Source organism: Haemaphysalis longicornis, unplaced genomic scaffold, assembly GCF_048455015.1.
Source record: "Haemaphysalis longicornis isolate Haplotype H1 unplaced genomic scaffold, Haemaphysalis longicornis Haplotype H1 scaffold_1, whole genome shotgun sequence".
Taxonomy (NCBI): Eukaryota; Metazoa; Arthropoda; class Arachnida; order Ixodida; family Ixodidae; genus Haemaphysalis; species Haemaphysalis longicornis.
This window is the reverse complement of record NW_027526203.1, coordinates 296,780,324-296,798,859: the sequence shown is the minus strand read 5'-3', so window position 1 is coordinate 296,798,859 and position 18,536 is coordinate 296,780,324. Positions and strand designations below refer to the sequence as shown.

Genomic DNA, 18,536 nt, shown 5'->3' with positions numbered 1-18,536 from the left:
CATTCAAGGGTGGAAAATGCTCTGACCACTGATTGCTTTTACTGTGATTGGGTGGGGAGTTCATCTTCCATTGTGAAATCACATGTACAATATTGCATCATGCAGAGGAGAAAAACAAGCTGTAATAGACAATCGATTTTTTAATGCATATAGAGGTCATCCTGCATAAACAAGAGCAGTTGCCTCATATGCCAAAAAGTGATGCTTGTATGAAGGGAGGGGCACGAAAGCTGCTGCATTGACTGCAGCAACTTGCCTGAAAACTAAGACATTTGTCATAACTATCACCCGATAAGCATCAAAGGTGTCCGCTTCGCGTAAGCATGACACCCATGCCTTAATAAAAATGCCGAGGCTTGCAGCATACACCACAAATCATTTTCACCCGCAGGCGGCCATACGAGCCAGGCTCGGCAGCATGTCAGCAGCCCAGGGCTCCTCTCAGGGCTCCTCGCAAGTGCTGCAGGATGAGAACACTGCTGCGGGCAGCTCATCGCCCGATCACCCACCAGGTACGAGAGGCATAGGTCGGCGTACTCACTCGTGAGTACACTCATTTGTACTCATTTGTACTCAAACTCACGAGTGAGTACGATGATGAGTGAGTACACACCCAGAAAAAAAAAGTGAGTATGATGACGAGTGAGTACAGGGGTAAGTCAACTACTCGTGAGTACAGTACTCATGAGTACACTACTCATGAGTATGAGTACTCATGAGTACAGCATTCATGAGTACGAGTACTCACGAGTTTGAGTACTAATGAGTATGAGTACTCATGAGTACACAGTACTCATGAGTACACAGTACTCATACTCATGAGTACATAGTACTCATGAGTACTCATGAGTACACAGTACTCATGAGTACACAGTATTCGTGAATACACAGTACTCATGAGTACATAGTACTCATGAGTACACAGTACTCATGAGTACAATACTCATGAATACTGGTTTTGCGACCGCTTGCACTATTGATTATGTGCACTCGTGAGTACAGTACTGCGAACAAGTTTTATCACGAGCTCGAGCTTGGACGCGCGTGTACGAGTCGCAAACATTAGCAGTGCCGCTGTGCAGCTTAACTGTCAAGGATGTCAAAATTAGACAACGAAAACTGCACCTCCCCCCTTTCCCGGTCCATGTTTGGCGCTGTAAGCGTTTCGCGGCGGTCGCTTGCAAAGGGGTCACGGTGAAGAGGGAAAAACGAGGGGGTGAGGGCCCGGCGGGAAACGCGGCCGCAGTTGCTCTTCTACGGCACTTGTTGACTGCCGCAGTTATTTTTGTTGACGCGGCCTGTGCACGCATGGCGGCTTCATTGCGCGTGCTCCCTTCCAGTTGTTTTAGGGGAGAGGTGGTGGAGGCTGCTAACAATGGACGCATTAGGCGTACTGAAATCCCTCTTTTTCGGTTTTCAGAAGTTTCCGTAGACGCATGTCGCGCTGTGTAGTCGTTTTGTGAACCGAACCGCTCATTTCAACAGTCGCAGTTAGTTTACGTAACTCGCGTCAAACCGACTACGTGGTTTGTAACGTTTGTCTCACCGAAATTGTCCGCACCATTTCGCTGTGTGTATTGAAGCGACAATTTGGCTGATGTACGTGCGCTCATATGGTTTTATTAGGTTCCCGTTTTGAAACATTTTGCTCAGGTTCGCTAGTAATATGGTCTCGTGTAGTGCCATTTACAAGTGAGCATACAGCCCCACCGTGCAACCGCGGCGGTGGAATTTGCCCCAGCAATGGAAATAAAATATCCGGGTACACCTAAGTACGTTTGTGAGTTGTGAATCGGACATCATAATATCCAGTTGAACGCGTGAGACGCCTTGTTTAGCCTCACATATTTTGTCGCAGAGCTCTGGCATCTTGCCGCTGGAGGAGCGTTTTGCTTTCGAATGGCTTTACTTTCGAGTGGCAACCCCATTCGCCGCTTCTCGTTTATGCCACCGTGTAATGACGACGCTGACGATGATGATGAATTTCGGTGGTTGTTATTCCCCTACCCTTCACTACTGTTTACAGGCGGGCGCACACCCCTCGCTAGCAGCTAGTGTCGAGTTTAAGCTCGCACTGTGGGAGGCCTCGTGAAGGAATCGTTTTGAAGTGATGAACGCCAACGCCAGACGCTGGGATTGTCGCTTAAGCTCACGTCTTGGAACATCTCGTAAAACATGTGGATTGCACATAACGACGCCACCGCTTTTTTTGATCGATCGCTGTCAGCTTCATCCGCACTGCTCGAGATAAGAGCTGCAGATTTCCACGGTGCAACCAACCAACCAACACGGCAATACAGTGACGTCAGTGCAAGCTATCACGCCTCCAAAAAACGCGTCTGCAAACTTTGTTCTCGAGTGCACGAAGCACGGCAGCGCAGTTCGACACTGCTGGAACGGCTGCCAAGCACCGGCAGCAACTGGGTGCCCTGCGGCCCTCGACTGCGAGCGATACCCCCCTCCACGCCCCCCCCCCCCCCCCCCGAACACACACGCACACTGTTTGGACTGGGCCATTCCTGCTCAGTCACCACTGTTGCGACGTTGCCCTGCTCAGTCCGTCATCGACGCGGCGCAGAGCAGAGCGATGAAGTTGTCGAGCCGACAGCGATTTTAAGCTGCATTTATATACACTATATACAAAGGTAGCAAGAGTGTTACATGGCTCGCACAAAGGCGATAGCACTTCTCAACTCAGTGCCTCCAATGAAATGCCGCTGCACAGCCGCTGCTTCAGGGCTGGTTTTATCCCCCGGGGTTCCGCCGCAGCCGCGTGCAGTTCGAATCTTTCCAATCAGGACTATCACTGGCCGCAGCTTGAAAGCGAAGGGATTGCGTCAGCCGAGCCACGACAAGAAAGGGAAGGCTACTCAGCGGCGCCGTCTCCAGGGTCTACTTGCTGCATGTCTTTTTCGGGCCGGTCGTCCCAGGCATGATTTGGGGCGGCCGTCTCGATGGGAAAAGGAGAGTAGACTCGGCGGTGCTGTGTGCCGCCAAGTCGCGGCACGTCTGCCGCGAGCTGTTTGACCGAGGCGCGAATCGGGCCCACCGTCGGCGTGTCGCCAGGTGCAGCAAATTTGTGTCGGGCGCTCTGGTTAACCGCACACACACGCACACAAAAATAAGTGATTAAGGTCAGACCCGTGGGGGTTTTGACCATGCTGTTAACGGAAATAGACACAACGACGCGTAGCGCCCCTGTCCTGTCCCTTTCTCGCGGGGGGACTTCCCTCTTTGGCTTTTCGCGCGGTAGCCGGTTTTCGTCTTTCTGTTTATCTGTTACATTGCGGGCTGAAGGCGCTTGCGAGGGGTACGGTTGCGCAATGTTCGCTGAATGCGGAACAGTGGCGGCAGCGTCTCTTTCCAGCTGGTTTTAAAGACGATAGCCTTTCTTTGGCCACTTGAGCGGGACAATGTTGGCCTGTCAGTCTGTCTGTCTGTGTCTGTCATAAAGATAATTTATTATTGCAACTTAATATCACGCCCCGCTGTATACATGGGAGCTACTGGGGTCACCGTTAAGTAGCTTTATGTACATAATGTGCCCTCTCTACAACTGGCCAACTGCCCCGCGATTCAGCCGCTGGGCCAAAAGTTAAAAGAATCCTTAATCGAGGGCTTCATATTGGCAAAATATTCCCTCGCTACTAAAGCTGGTACCATGCTTCCTATTTATCAGCTTTGTTCAACAAAAATAAAACAGGGATATTTGAACCCAGACATAAATACGAAAGTGATATGAAAGTGAAAGTCTCAGGCTACAACCCCGCTCGCTTCGAAGACACATGGAGTCTCGGGAGTTCTTATTTACAGACATGAATTATACACGGAACCGTAGCCATACAAGCTTGGCTAACAGCCGTGCGCTTTCTGACGCTACGGGCGTCGACAGTGCATTATTTATATGTGCAATGGAACACACAACGACTAAACGTTGCCGCGCTTTCGAGCTATTGCGGGAACTGTACGTCATGAAACTAAGAAAAAAAATAAATACCAGAGCACGGAGTCAGAAATGCATCTGAAGGGCGATTTTTTTTTTCCCTCTTCGCTGAGCCGCCTCGTTGGCGCGCCGGCACCGGGAGCGCGAGCGTGACAGTACAAAGAAAGAGTGTGCAACCGGTGGCACAAGGCGGCGAAAAATCCGCTTTTTTGTTTGTTTGTTTTGCTGACCTCGGTTAACCCACGCCATCGACCAATGAGAGGCATCCCATTGCCTGTTGCCCTCAGCTCCTTTCCTGGCACCGTGATAGCATCCCTGGAGAGAAAGAAAGAAGCGAAGCGCCACCCTGACGCCTTTCCCTGCGTCCCGAACACACGACGGACCGAGTCCGCCGTCCAATCGGTCACGTGATGAGACGTCACGGTCCGCCGCGGTCGGATCCAAAGCAGAGCGCATCCACACGGCGGGCCGGCTGAGCGGACTGCGAATGGCCGACCGTCTGAACTCACAAGCCAGAAGGGTGAACACAGGCGCCGCTTGGCCGCGACAACATGTTGTAAAGCACGAGCCTGCACGAAACCTTTCATCCCCACAATAACGGCCACTCGCATGCAAGCCGGGCGGGCGTGCTCACGCAGCCGCCGCCGTCGTTCGCATGAAGGCGACACGACGAGCGGCGACGGCGGGGCGATCCGGTCTGCATACGGCTCGTCACCGCTCGCTGGAACCGAACTCTTCCCTAAATTGAGGTCCACATGCGTGAAACAAAGTGATAATCATAGCTAACATCGTACTAGTAAGAGTCAGGACTCAAGAAAAAGCGCGAATGAAGTATGCGTCGCGATTGTAAGCCTAGCCCGTCGCTTATCCAACCGCGGGTGATTGACAGGCTCCTTCGAGCGCTTCGAAACAGCCGCGCTGCCCGCGCTATTCTCTATTGGCGCAACTGGATGCGGCTCCGCCCACGCGACGCGGCCGCTGTTATGATGTCGTGGTCCGCCGTCGAGACTGCGGGCCGAAAAGCCTCGGCGAATATTTGGACCGCGAAGGCCGCGGTCCTGCGCGGTCCAACGGCGGCGCGCGAACTGGTGACGTCTTATCACGGGATGCGCGGACCGCGGTCCAAATAATCGTTTTGGTCCGCCGTGTGGATCGGCGAACACGCAAGCCTTAGCCAAGAGGTAAACACATCAGGGAGGGAGTACTTGTGGCGGTTGCGCCGTGAAACTTGCAACTTCGCGCTGCGTAGCGCGAGGTATTGCAGTGTCGTCCGTTCCTCTTTCGCCCGTTCCTCTTTCGTGCTGTCCCGGCGCCGGTCCACGCAACCAACGACATCGCATCCGGATTTTTAGATATGGCCCCGACAAGCGAGCAAGACGCACGGCGCCCGAAATGCACCATACGTGCCGAACGACCGCACACCAATTATAGGGGAGTGTCCTAGATAAAACGAGGCGCACAGCGCACGAAACGCACCAGAGGTGACGAACGACATCCAACTTGAACCAGTCGAGCTGACCACGGCGAACGAAATGCACAGCGCATGGAACGCCACCAAGCCAGCACACACAGAAGAAACTGCTATTCGCGACATCCTCCGCTCGCGCTGCTGCTATCCCGACTTGGCCAGCGAATGTTACAACCTCAGAAATCACGTGGCCACAAGCAACAAAAGACCCAGCGCACGCGGTTCAACCCTACCGGAACGTACGAGCTCTCCGACACCCGCTGCTTGAGCCCGAGTCCAGCGGACGAACGACATCACACTCGTGCAGGTAGGTCCGTCGACGAGCAACGACACGGCCAGCGCATGCGGCATGTCCGAGCCAGAACGAACAAGATCCCCGGCATCCGCGCTCCGACCGAGACTCAGACGATAAACACTATTTCGTACAAGAGGACGCAACCGCGAGCAAGCGGACTCGGGACGAACGGAGCCTGCTTGTATGGGAGATATAGCGATAATAGCATTCTCGAAACAACGGGCAAAAGACGAGGGCTTGAGCGACGACACGGACACAACAAAAACGACAACAAATGAACCCGATCCAGACGAAGGCATCGAATGCCCTAACAATGAAGTCACGCTTGCGACGCCAAGGAATGTGGGACCGAACGGACGGCACGAACTACCCCCGCTTCCCCACCACAATGGTTTCACTTCCGAAACAACCACGGCAACTGCGAGCACAGAGCCGCAATGACTTTGACCGATCAGCCATGCCACCCTACGAAAACGCCACGCTACCGCACACTAAACGAAAAGCCAATCGGCTCCCGCATCATACGCAACGCACACGTCAATTCAAGCAACGTCCTCAACACGCCGAACTATGCCATCCCTACACAGCGCAGCTCGCCACCGGACGTCTACGCCCCCGCATGCATCAAGCACGCGACGAGTTACACGAACACAACTCTCTCTCGCCGACGGAAGCGGCGCGACTAACGCAACGCCGTAAACACTGTCAAGTTCAGGTTTGACGAAGTGAATCCCATGGCACACACACAATAAAAGAAAGCAGATTTGAAATTCACCGAAGCTCAATGAGACGAACACCCTCCTAATGAAGTTTCTAGTGTCCGGAACAACAAAAAACAAACGCCAGCATCGAGCATCTGTGAATAAGCGGACAGTGATCTCGATACGAACGGACGTTAATCTACAGAAACGCTTCATTGTGCCTGGGGGAAGGCACAATTCTGATTTGGAGCACGATTAGGAGAGTATCAGCGCGCCTGGAAACGAAAACGGACGACAAAAGCTGCCACCCGAAGACACGCAGAAAACAGCAGTTTACGGCCACGGCCACAGCGACAAGCCCCGAGCTCCCCTGAGCCCGATCCTGTGTTTTTGTAATCAATTAAACATTTTATTTTTTTCTATTTAGTCTTTCATTCGAGATACGACCTAGCTAACAGTGCAGATAAGTTGATTATTCGTGAGTAATACAAATTAAGTACTCATGAGTACAGATTGACTACTATGAGTGCATAATGAGTAGTACTCATGATTGCAGAATGAGTAGTACTCGTGATTGCAGAATGAGTAGTACTCATGATTGCAGAATGAGTAGTACTCATGAGTAAAGAAGATTGAGTACTCATGAGTACAGATTGAGTACTCATGAGTACTGGGTGAGTACTCATGAGTACAGATTGAGTACGAATACTCGTGAGGACAAATGAGTTTGAGTACAAGTGAGTATGATTACAAATGAGTATTTGATGAGTGAGTACGAGTGATTTTGTGAACAGACCAGCTTTTTGAGTCTGAGTTTGATTGAGTACAGCGTGAATAAAAAAAATTGTGATTGAGTTTGAGTGAGTTCTTTCTGTTTTGCCGACCTATGACGAGAGGTAGACATTAGTGTCTCGATTAGAGACACACATTACAGTACATGCCCTAACTCAGGTCACTTTGTTGTAAAGCTGTCCACCCGCCACCCCAAGTGTCCCCACAGGCTGGCTGCCAGGCGCTGGCTTACCACAATTATGTGCCAAGCCTGGACCCGCCTCTTTCCCCACCAGCGTCGCCAGGTGAGGGCTTCACGTATGTAATACCCCCAAATGAAGCATGCTAAATGCTTCATGTTGCTACAGTTTTTCTTGGTGCTAGAGATCTACTCAGTGATGACAGTGCTGTTTCACAGGCAGCAGCATAGTGACCGTGCATGTATGCAAGTTACATTTCGCAAAATAAATTACCATTTCCTATGGGTGAGTCAAAGGCAGTCTGAATTCCGCCCTTATCCTTTATCGCACATTGCACTTCTATATATTACACTTATTCTGTACATTGCGCCAGGCCAGCCTAAACTCATGCTCGTGGGGACACCTCCTTTTTAAACTGGCAAAGCTCCATTCAAAAACTATCGGTACCACTAAGGCACGAAAGTAACCTTTCAATAAACAGAATTTCAGCAGTAGTGCTTGCCGACTTGCAACCATGAAGACTAATCAAAGTTCACGTAAGGAAATGTTTGGAAGCCAGGAGCACTTCATACTTTTGCGGGCGATGGAACTTTTCAAAACCACTTTTTTTACGGGTTGGGATAACTGTGTTCACAAATTTTAGTACATGAATGACTGTGGGAGCACACACCACAAATGCACAGTTTTTCATTTGCAGCCCTGAAGCAACCTAGCACCAGCCGGACACGGTGGCTGCCTTCACCAAGTTCACCGACAAGCAGCAGGCAGGCATCAACACCCTCGCCACGGACTCCACCGAACCGTGGGCTGCCACCACAGCTCCGCACGCCATCGCACCGCTTCACGCCGCCACGCCGCCGCAGACCCGTTCCTCGGGCTGTAGCAAACCGCCATGGTGGTGTAAGGACAACACGCTTGGTGGAGAGCCTGCACGATGTTGCGACCACCTTGGCAGCAGACCAACGGCACTTGATTTCGATCCAGCGCCAGCGGCTTGCTGCCGAGGAAGAGTGCAGGGCGGCACTTCAGCGGCACCATGAAGCAGTTGCGTACCCAACATTTTATAATAGACGCATGTTGTGTTCACAAGGGCGCAACTGGGCACAGCAAAATGTTGTGACATTAGTTTTTAAGTATGAACATGCCTTAGGTGTCACGTAAACATAGAAATGTAACAGGAAAGCACGCACAGGGAGGCAAATGGCAGCCCCACTGACACTAAAGGTACAGGCGATGAAATACGCGATTTCACATCACTTTTCCGCAGTTGGGCTTTTTGTGCTGAGTTAAATAGCGAACATATCATTTACAACGTAGAACGCCTCACAGGATGCTATTTCATTCCCGTGCAGGTTAATGGCAAAACTGGAGCTTTGAAACTGTGGAAAAACAAGTGCCTTCTATTATACCGCGTGAAAAATCATGTGCTAGTTTCGTTGTTCTTGCTTCGCGCTTTATAAAAATGAACAATGGGACAAAAAACTGACAAATTTCTGTGAGCTACGCAAAGTAATATTGATGTTCAAAATAACAGAACTCTGATGCCTCTCCTCTGTTTTAAGTTGTTCTTTTCTGTTCCTGAACAGGAGGCGGTGCGGAGTGACCAGCTCGCGCGGGCCATTGAGCTGTTGGCCGGTACTCAGGAATGCCTGGCCCAAGCGCAAGAGCGTCTCGCTGATGCTCAAGCGCAGCAGACGCTGGTGCTACAGCAAATGCTGCAAGAGCTACGGGACAGCAGGCAGCCACCGCAAACAAGTAGCACCCGCAATGGTAAGAAAGGTGCTTGTGTGAATGCTAAGGCACAGGACGAGTGCTGCCCTGCCTAGGACATTTATAAATTGGCAATATTATGAATGCAAGACCCCAAGTAGCTAGGTGATAAATTTGTGAACCATCATCGCATGACAGAATGTGTGCAGGTCGCTAGCACCATTCAGGCCTACATTTTGTGCAGAATACAATAGAATCTCGTTAGCATTAACTCAGTTATGATACACTTCATTAGCCTTAACAGGAGATCACTATTTTTATGGCATAGTAGATTCATTGTCTTTTGATAAATCCTCATCTGTAGCGTGATAGCACTTCACTAACATGCCAAACAGTTCGAAGCAAAGTTACAACTTGTAGGAAAGTGCGTGGAAAGAACCTTCACCCACCGTATCTTGCATTGCACATGCCTGCAAAGAAAGTATCTCCACATTTACATAAACTGAAGAAAACTAATCTGTAACTACGCATTGGAAGCCCATTCAAGAAAAACTGGAATATATGTAGAAGTGAAAGCCATGTAATGTGAGTGTGCCTCCCATAGGGCATCACACTGCACATGTTGCTGAAAAGGTATGGCACAAACGTAAATTTTCATTGCTAGACTTGGCATGTGGACTTTGCGGCAGACACTGCCGCGTTCGGAGCAACCTCAACCTAGGAGTATATTATTGCATTCTATCTGCAGTGCTGTAGGTGGTGCAATAGGTAAACCTGGCCCATTTGGATATCACCCCCCCCCCAAAAAAAAAGTTCTCGTAGCCGAAATTGGACCATATATCCCATTTATTAGCTTTCACATGCAACACAGGCAGGGGAATCACAAACTACAGACCTTGCAAAGCAATGTCACATAGTTAAACAATTAGAGGAGTTGCACGTGCCAAGCTAGATCTGGGCCATCAGGCGTACAGTAGCGAAGGGCTTAGGGGTAATTTTTGACCACGTTGGGAGCTTGAACGTGACCCAAAATGTCGACACATTGGTATTTTTATAGTCTACCTTTATCAAAAGTAAGGATACCATAGCAAAGCTGATCATGCTGATTAAACCTCTGCTTGCTCTCGCATTAATAGGAGACACCAACTATCTTGCGCCTAACAAATTATTTTTTGTACTTTTAGGTGGAGACTGAGTGACGCCTGCGGCTACAGCCCACGTCATTCCACTGGACCTTGATAACGCACACAGACCAAGGCACCAATACTTGGCCGTGCCGAAGACGGACCAGCATCACCATTCCCCAGCACCACTTAGTCGTGCCGAAGGTGGAGCAGCCACACCAACACCGTTCCCCAACATCAATGGCCGTGCTGAACACAGGGCAGCACCACCGTTCCCCAGCACCACTTGGCCATGCCGAAGGTGGAGCAGCCACACCAACACCGTTCCCCAGCACCACTTGGCCGTGCTGAAGACGGAGCAGCCACACCAACACCGTTCCCCAGCACCACTTGGTCGTGCCGAAGGTGGAGCAGCCACACCACCACCATTCCCCAGCACCACTTGGTCGTGCCGAAGATGGAGCAGCCACACCAACATTATTCCCCAACAACACTTATTTATTTATTTATTTACTCTCAAGGCCGAAGCATTACTTGGCCGCGTTGAAGACGGATAAGCAACACCGTTCCCCAGAACCACTTGGCCGTGCTTAAGACGGATAAGCAACACCGTTCCCCAGAACAACTTGGTCGTGCCGAAGATGGAGCAGCCACACCAACACCGTTCCCCAGCACCACTTGGTCGTGCCAAAGATGGAGCAGCCACACCAACAAAGTTCTCCAGCACCACTTGGCCGTGCTGAATACGGAGCAGCCACACCAACACCCGTTCCCCAGCACCACTTGGTCGTGCTGAAGACGGAGCAGCCACACCAACACAGTTCCCCAGCACCACTTGGTCGTGCCGAAGGTGGAGGAGCCACACCAACACTGTTCCCCAACATCAATGGCCGTGCTGAAGACAGGGCAGCACCACCGTTCCCCAGCACCACTTGGCCATGCCGAAGGTGGAGCAGCCACACCAACACCGTTCCCCAGCACCACTTGGCCGTGCTGAAGACGGAGTAGCCACACCAACACCGTTCCCCAGCACTACTTGGTCGTGCCGAAGGTGGAGCAGCCAAACCAACACCGTTCCCCAGCACCACTTGGCTGTGCTGAAGACGGAGCAGCACCACCATTCCCCAGCACCACTTGCTCGTGCCGAAGATGGAGCAGCCACACCAACACTGTTCCCCAACAACACTTGGCCGTGCTGAAGACGGATAAGCAACACCGTTCCCCAGAACCACTTGGCCGTGCTGAAGCCGAATAAGCAACACCATTCCCCAGAAAACTTGGTCGTGCCGAAGATGGAGCAGCCACACCAACACTGTTCCCCAACATCAATGGCGTGCTGAAGACGGAGCAGCACCACCATTCCCCAGCACCACTTGGTCATGCCGAAGGTGGACAGCCACACCAACACCGTTCCCCAGCGCCACTTGGCCGTGCTCAAGACGGAGCAGCCACACCAACACCATTCCCCAGCACCACTTGGTTGTGCCGAAGACGGAGCAACCACACCGAGAGCCTAGTACGAGTTGCGGCTACATCAGAATCTGCAGAGCAACTGCTCCCGTTGTTCCCTGCCACATCGTGCCATTCCTGCTGGCCCTCCTCGTTCCTCAGCATTGGCAACTTGCTCGTCATCGGTACTTTCCTCATCGCTGGTGCCTTCCTCGTAATCCCCAGTGGTGTCGGGGTTCGGGGCACTCATAGTGCAAGCAGAGGTTGTGGAGCACTGCACATGCTGCTACAATGGTCGATGCCGTGATAGGTGCATAGTGCAGTGTCCGGTACCTTTGCAGGCCCCGAAACCTAGCTTTCAACAGCCCTATGCAGCGCTCCACAACCGACCGCACTGACGCATGAGCGGTGTTAAATCTGGCTGCTGGAGTCCTCGCTGCGTGGTCACCAGGCACTGGGGTACGAGCCATGGCTCCAGGGGGTATCCACTGTCACCTGTGCGACCAACAGATTAAGATGTATCACAAGAACTGCAAAAGCAAAAGTCAGCCTGCCACAATTTCCCGCATTACCAGGCAAGCCGGTGTGATGGCACCATGGGCAGTGTGTGCAGAAGGAAGAGAAGAAAATCGGCCCCTGGGGCTCGGTCATCAATTTGCAAGTCTCCCAATCAGTACGTGAGTGTGATGTTCTTTCAGAGAAACCGCCGCCTGCCATGTAAGCGCCAAGGAGGCCGCTGCAGGCAAACTGGCGACAAGGATATCCCCTAGACTGATTAGAACATAAAACTATTGTGTACTAATGCACAAGCAAAGCTGACGCTAGTGTTAACATGCTAACTGCATTATACGCAAATGTTTCAAGGAGTACACTCTTGCTTCTTCTTGGTGTGCAGGCGTGACGAGTGCAGCCTTCTGTTCTTTATCTGAGCTTGCCTAAGAGCTTCACGGAGCAAGTCAATTTATTAGCGCTTCACCAGCCCACGGTGACTTGCCTCGCAACATGCTGCCTAATCCAACTGGATAGGCTCATCCACATACTTCGTGGTAACTTGGAGGTTGATATTTAAATAACTGTAGTGTCAGATACACTATGCCATAGAATTGCGTAAAAATGTCTTCTGAAAAGTTTGTTACTGAGCTAGTTGGGATACAGGCACAAAAGATGAAGTCCTTGCTGTAAATAGACATAGATCTAAAGAGCACCGACTGCCGAACTACCTCACCCCTGTGAACGCATTTTATGCAACCTTTTTGTAGCACATGTTCTGCCGTGAAATAATAGGAACTGAGGCAGCGCCACTACTTCACCAGGGGTGTGGATGGCACCTGCGCCAGGACACAACTGTTACCCCTCAGAAACATCCAGGATTTTTGAATGGTTGCATGTGAATAACATGACTGGCATGACGGATATCTGTACTCCCAAAGAAAACTTGGTAGTTTTCCCATGTTTGTTCATTCATTCATTTATTTCATATCAGAAGGAGCTTGCTGCGATAGGACTGGAGTTTATTCAGGCTAAAATGTTGGCCCGCAGTATGTCTGTGACCCTTATCGACGTCTGTTGCACCAAAAACAATTGCCCGCACCGATACACCAGATATGCACATTTGCCGAGATGAAAACACCTGCGCCGTGAAGTTCGTTCAACGCCAAGTCGGTGGTAGCATACTCGAGAGACACGGTCACCAGCCATGCCCACAACTGACGCCACCACATGAAAGCGTCTTTCCACCGGAAGATAAAAATAAAATTCCGGTAATTCATGAGCCTAAGCTATACCTTTGCTACGAGGCACGCCGTAGCGGAAGTTTCCCGAATAATTTCGACCATCCTGTGGTCTTTAACGCGCGCCGAAGTGTCGACACACGGGCGCTTCAATCTTCTACTTCCATTAGAAAGATGGCAGCCGGGGCCGGGATTCAAACCCATGACCTTGGGCTCATCATCGCGGCGCCTTACCCACTGGGCCACCCTGTCGTGTTTCCACCTGGACTAATGCCGGCACGAGCATTGGGTCACCTAACTAAAACCGGGGGCAAAGGATGACCGCCAGTCTCTCAAAACTCACAGAAGGCATTGGTTATGAGTAGAAACGAACTTAAATAAAACCCAAGGGTCTAATCACATGAATGGTCAAACTACGCTACAACATACCCGTGGTTCTGTCTCCGCTGCAAGCTCCGTTTGGGAAACGATGGAGGGCGCTACGCAGCCAAGTTAAAGATCCCCCTCAGATAGGTACGGATGCCCTTCCAGAGAAGTCACGTAAGGGTGCTCGGCGTGGCTCTAGAGTAAAGTGGCAGAGACAAACTAACAATCGCCTAAAAAGAGAACATCTGTAACAATTCCCCACATTATAAAACGCTTAACCGAAAGAAGAGCAGGAAAGAAAGAAGTGGCAGCACTCATTCAGCCACTGATCATGAGCTGGATTTTGTAGAGCTGACCATACCACAAATTTTCCCGCACCAAAGAAAATGATAAAAAAAAACACCATCCTCAGGACAGATTATAGGGCAGTCCTTAACCTCGCAATTTTGACCGTGAGACGAACTGACAACCGGTGGTCCACCAGGGTAACAGAATGAACAGCCGGACATGGTTCTAGAAGGAAAGGTCATTAACTGGATGGTGGGAAGAAATGGCAACATTCGGAGGCAAAGAATGGACTCGGGCAGCGCAGGACAAGAGCGGTGAACGTCAAAAGAGGCCTTCGTCCTGCAGTCGAACTAAATAGGATGTTGATGATGATGACGATGAATAGGCCCTCAAATTGCGTCTTCATAACTGTCTTGAAGAAATCAGAGAAACCACTCTCTTAGCACCAAATGAGCGGCTTAGAAAACAAGATTTGGGTGGGCCATCGTATGGAACACAGGTATTTCTCTGAAAAGAAACGACTGCACGCCTTGATAGACAGGTCACACATTCAGCGACTCCGCATGAAAACTCTCCTTTACCAAAAACGTGAATCCATACCTACACAAGAACAGACATATGGCAGGATCCAGTTCATTTGATGCGCTGCTGAGCACGAGGTCGCGGGTTCGATTCCCGGCCGCGGCGGCCGCCTTTCTGATGGAGGCGAAAAGCAAAAACGCCCGTGTGCACGAGATTTCGGCGCACGATAAAGATCCCCAGGTGGTCAAAATTAATCCGGAGCCCTCCACTACGGCGCGCCTCATCGCCTGCGTTGCGTCGGTGCGTTAAACCCCACAATCAATCAATCAGTTCATTTGATGTTAGTTTCAAACTCATGAGACGACAGTATACACCGACTCTGGCACGTACGAAAGTACGAGGCAGCGGTTGTCGTAGTTGACTACTTAGGGAATCTATGTCATTGGATGGCTCTTCTACGAACGAGAACCGGCGTATTCAGCATGGAAGATACCCAACGACATTGCCAGACAACTGGTCGTCCCACCGCTCCCGCGCAACGTCCACCCGGACCGCAACAATGAGCGGAGGCGAACCAGAGCCCGCGCACTCGCGGAGACGTACGCTACAGACAACACGGCGGTATACGTGGACGTCGCCCAACTCCCGGACAGACCCCACACCTTCATGGCCGTAGTGATCCGCGCCACGGACGGAAGCATCCTGAACGCCTGCAGCCTCTGCGCTCCCGGCGCCGAGCAAGCAGAAGAGGCTGCCATCGCACTGGCGCTACGAAGCGACCCCGACACCACAACCATCCTGAGCGACTCCCGCTCGGCCATCACCAACTTCGCCAGAAGCAGCATCGGGGAAACGGCAGCCCGCCTGCTCCCCACGTGCTAGTCGACCACAACCACCATCAGATGGTTCCCGGCACACGTCGGACCCATCGCCGGAGGAGCGGCCAACCGCAACGAGACAGCAGACGCCGTCGCACGCGAGCTCGCGCACTGTGCGGCGCCCCCCTGCGCCTCGACCGCGGAAGACGTCGACCTCCAAGCGGAACCGCTGACCACGTACGGCGACATCCTGTCGTGGTACCGAGAGGGGCGCCGAGCGCTGCCTCCGCCTCACCCGAGGTTGGGCAGACGCGAAGGCGTCCTTCTCCGACAACTACAGACCCGCACGGTGCTCACGCCGGCCCTCGCCCGACACGTGTGCCCCGGATACTATGTGCAAGTGCAGTGCAGTGTTTGTGCGCGTGAACCAGCAACTCTAGCCCACATCATGTTGGGCTGTGAAGTGCAGCAAGACGGTGCCGAGCCGGACTCACTATCGCCAGACATTGTGGACTACATCAGCTCGCCCGACTCTGCGGCGCAGCTGCTCGCCATCCAGCGGCTCGAGGACGCCCTGGCCCGGCAAGAGCGAACGGGGGACCCTCCCGCGGGAGCGGACTCACCTAGTAGCCGACGTCGCGGCGCAGGCCCACCCTCGAGGTCTACATAGCCACGAGCTAGATAGGGTGCGGAGAAGCCCTGCGTGGCCTGATCCGCACCCGCACGCCGGATATTCTCAATAAAGTCTTGTTCTCTCTCTCTCTCTACGTACAAGAACAAAGAAACGAAAGTTGGAGACATCTTTTTGGCAATCCGACTAGCGGAAGTATCGAATAGAAGCGTAAACACTATCACGCTCTCTCAAAGGCTATTAGACTGTTTTCGGCAGGCAGAATACCTAGACGCTTCTGTAAGATAATACCTTCCACAATTAAGGAAATTAATAACGTCACCTGGACGCCCAGGCACAACGGTCTGGAATAAAACGGGGCACCGACCAAGAGGCACGGGAATTCACATACCGCACTCCTTGCGACGACGACTACCGGGCTCACCTCCAAGAAATATGTGAAGAAAAATGCGAAGAATGTGTCTCATCGTACGCCTAGAAACGATTTTTTCACTCGCTACAAGGGGATCTCAATGGCGAAGAATCGCATACTCTGTCGAGGATAAACTAGCACAGGTATCTACAAATCTATGTGGGCGAAGATGTTTGGTGGGCACATCACACTCAACTTAACTATACTAAAATCAGAGAAACGTCTATCCTCTTCCAAGCAACCTAGCTATGTCCACGGGTATGCTTAGGGGAGAACAACTCAAACATTACATATGCCACTTCTATCAAGACACGGGAGGCAGCTTTGACCACCTCCTTACCTCAAGATCAGCGCGAGCTGATGAGAGGGCAAGGGAAGGAGCTGCTGGATCTGGCGCCCTAGACTTCAGATTCCACTCTTGAGCTCCCTAACAGCTCTTTGCACTCCTTGATGAAAGCTCAACTATTTCTTCCGTAACAAAGATCATCATACACACACTCTTTCTCACTCTCTCTCTCTTCTCAACAAAAGCAAAAATGTTCCGTCCTGTTTAAGCATCAGAGAATAAACACTTTGAGGCACTGACACTGACATTTTCTCACTCAAACTGACAAACAATAAATCCGAAGCCGCAACCTTTTACGCTTACATATAAGCCACAGAAACGCAGAGGGACTTCGTCCCTCCTGGGCCACGGCGATTATAATCTTTCCCTGATAGTCTCTCTTTTCGCTGACTTTCAGTGCTCGTGAAGCTTAGGTCGTAAATACAGACTGCGTTCTAAAACGCTCCCTGGCAGTCGAGGTAACGCTACCGCGTCTTGCATCTTAAGACCCATACGTAGATGTCACCTGCAACTTTTTTTCTTGCGCATCATTTGAGCGGCACGGGCATCAGAAATGTTTACGCTGCTTGTAGGTACCGTTGGCGACTAGCAAAACGACCTTCGCAAAAAGAGGCAGGGGGTGTGTTGCTCTAAGGAGAACAGCGTAGCAGACGAAAATCCTACAGCAGAAAGTTCTATGTGCATGCTCTCCCCTTTTCAACACTGGACACCGGGATAAGGCGGCGACAGGGATCGGTCGTCACTCCACTGATATTGAAAATTTGGGAGGGTGTACCTGGCGTTTTCATAATGGCCTTTGGGGGGCATATTGTCTGGATAACTGGTGCGCCATTGCAAGTAAGCTTTGTGCACCATTTACCTTATTAGGAAGAATTTCAAGAAAAATCGTTTCTATTGAAATTTTCAAGAAAAAACAATTTTTTGAACTCCAGTTTTTTCCCGCAGGGGATATTTTACTCGCCTTTTTCGTCAGGGGAGTTCCCGCCGCCCTTTGTACGGTGCGCAACACCCTTGTCTATAACACTGAGTTCAACTTCAATTGGTTACATCTCAAAACTGCGGACACAAACTTCTCTCAAAAAACGTTGAGGTGAAAATATATGGTCAAGACTTCAGAATGACACAATTGTTTTCATCAAATGTTTTTCGGCCGAGGCAAGATAAGGCTTTAAGTACAAAACCTGTGTTATAGACAAGGCTGTTGCCCTCTGTACGTGCTGGGTTAATGGGCTCATGCGGCAGCGGTCGCTTTGTTCGCATTCGTGAGTGGGGGGCTGGATGCCTCAGGCGGTGCGGGAGGACAGAATTGGGTCCGGAAGTGCGACAGGGTGTAGCCCGAAAGAACCCATTCCCGTTTGACCCCTTCCCGTTTGAACCCATTCCCAAAACGCCCTTCCTGCTTGACCCGTCCCGTGTGCGCCCGTTCCCGAAACGACCTTCCCGTTTGGGCGCTTCCTGTTTCAGCCCGTTCCCAAAACGCCCTTCTCATTTGAACCCGCATCGTTGCAACCCATTTGAATTTCTGAAAATATGCGTTACCGTCTTCGAAACTGTTCCCCAAAATGTGCTTACAAGCAACGGGTCATCACTAAAAACTTGTATGCACCAAATTTTCCGGAATCGACCGATATTTACGGCCGATAAAAGTTTCCGAATGCCTTAGGCCGATACTGCCCTCTTGACACAAAATTTGTAGCGGCGAAAGTGTACTAGAAAGATACCCAATATCTTGAGGAATGCACGCATTGGATTTTTCTGCAGT

The 18,536-nt window shown here is 51.2% G+C and overlaps 1 protein-coding gene and 1 long non-coding RNA gene across 2 annotated transcripts; both read left to right on the top strand.

Annotated features, from left to right (window-relative positions):
* The first annotated feature begins 231 nt into the window (after positions 1-231).
* Positions 232-7,527, top strand: LOC144159214 (uncharacterized). Its single transcript, XM_077690575.1, has 2 exons — positions 232-512; positions 7,376-7,527. The coding sequence occupies exons 1-2, from the start codon at positions 347-349 to the stop codon at positions 7,525-7,527; spliced, it is 318 nt and encodes a 105-aa protein (XP_077546701.1). The 5' UTR covers positions 232-346.
* A 435-nt stretch (positions 7,528-7,962) lies between these two features.
* On the top strand, positions 7,963-10,693 carry LOC144169977 (uncharacterized). Its single transcript, XR_013322548.1, has 3 exons — positions 7,963-8,422; positions 8,965-9,148; positions 10,273-10,693. It is a non-coding gene; the product is annotated as an uncharacterized LOC144169977 (long non-coding RNA).
* Positions 10,694-18,536: the final 7,843 nt, after the last annotated feature.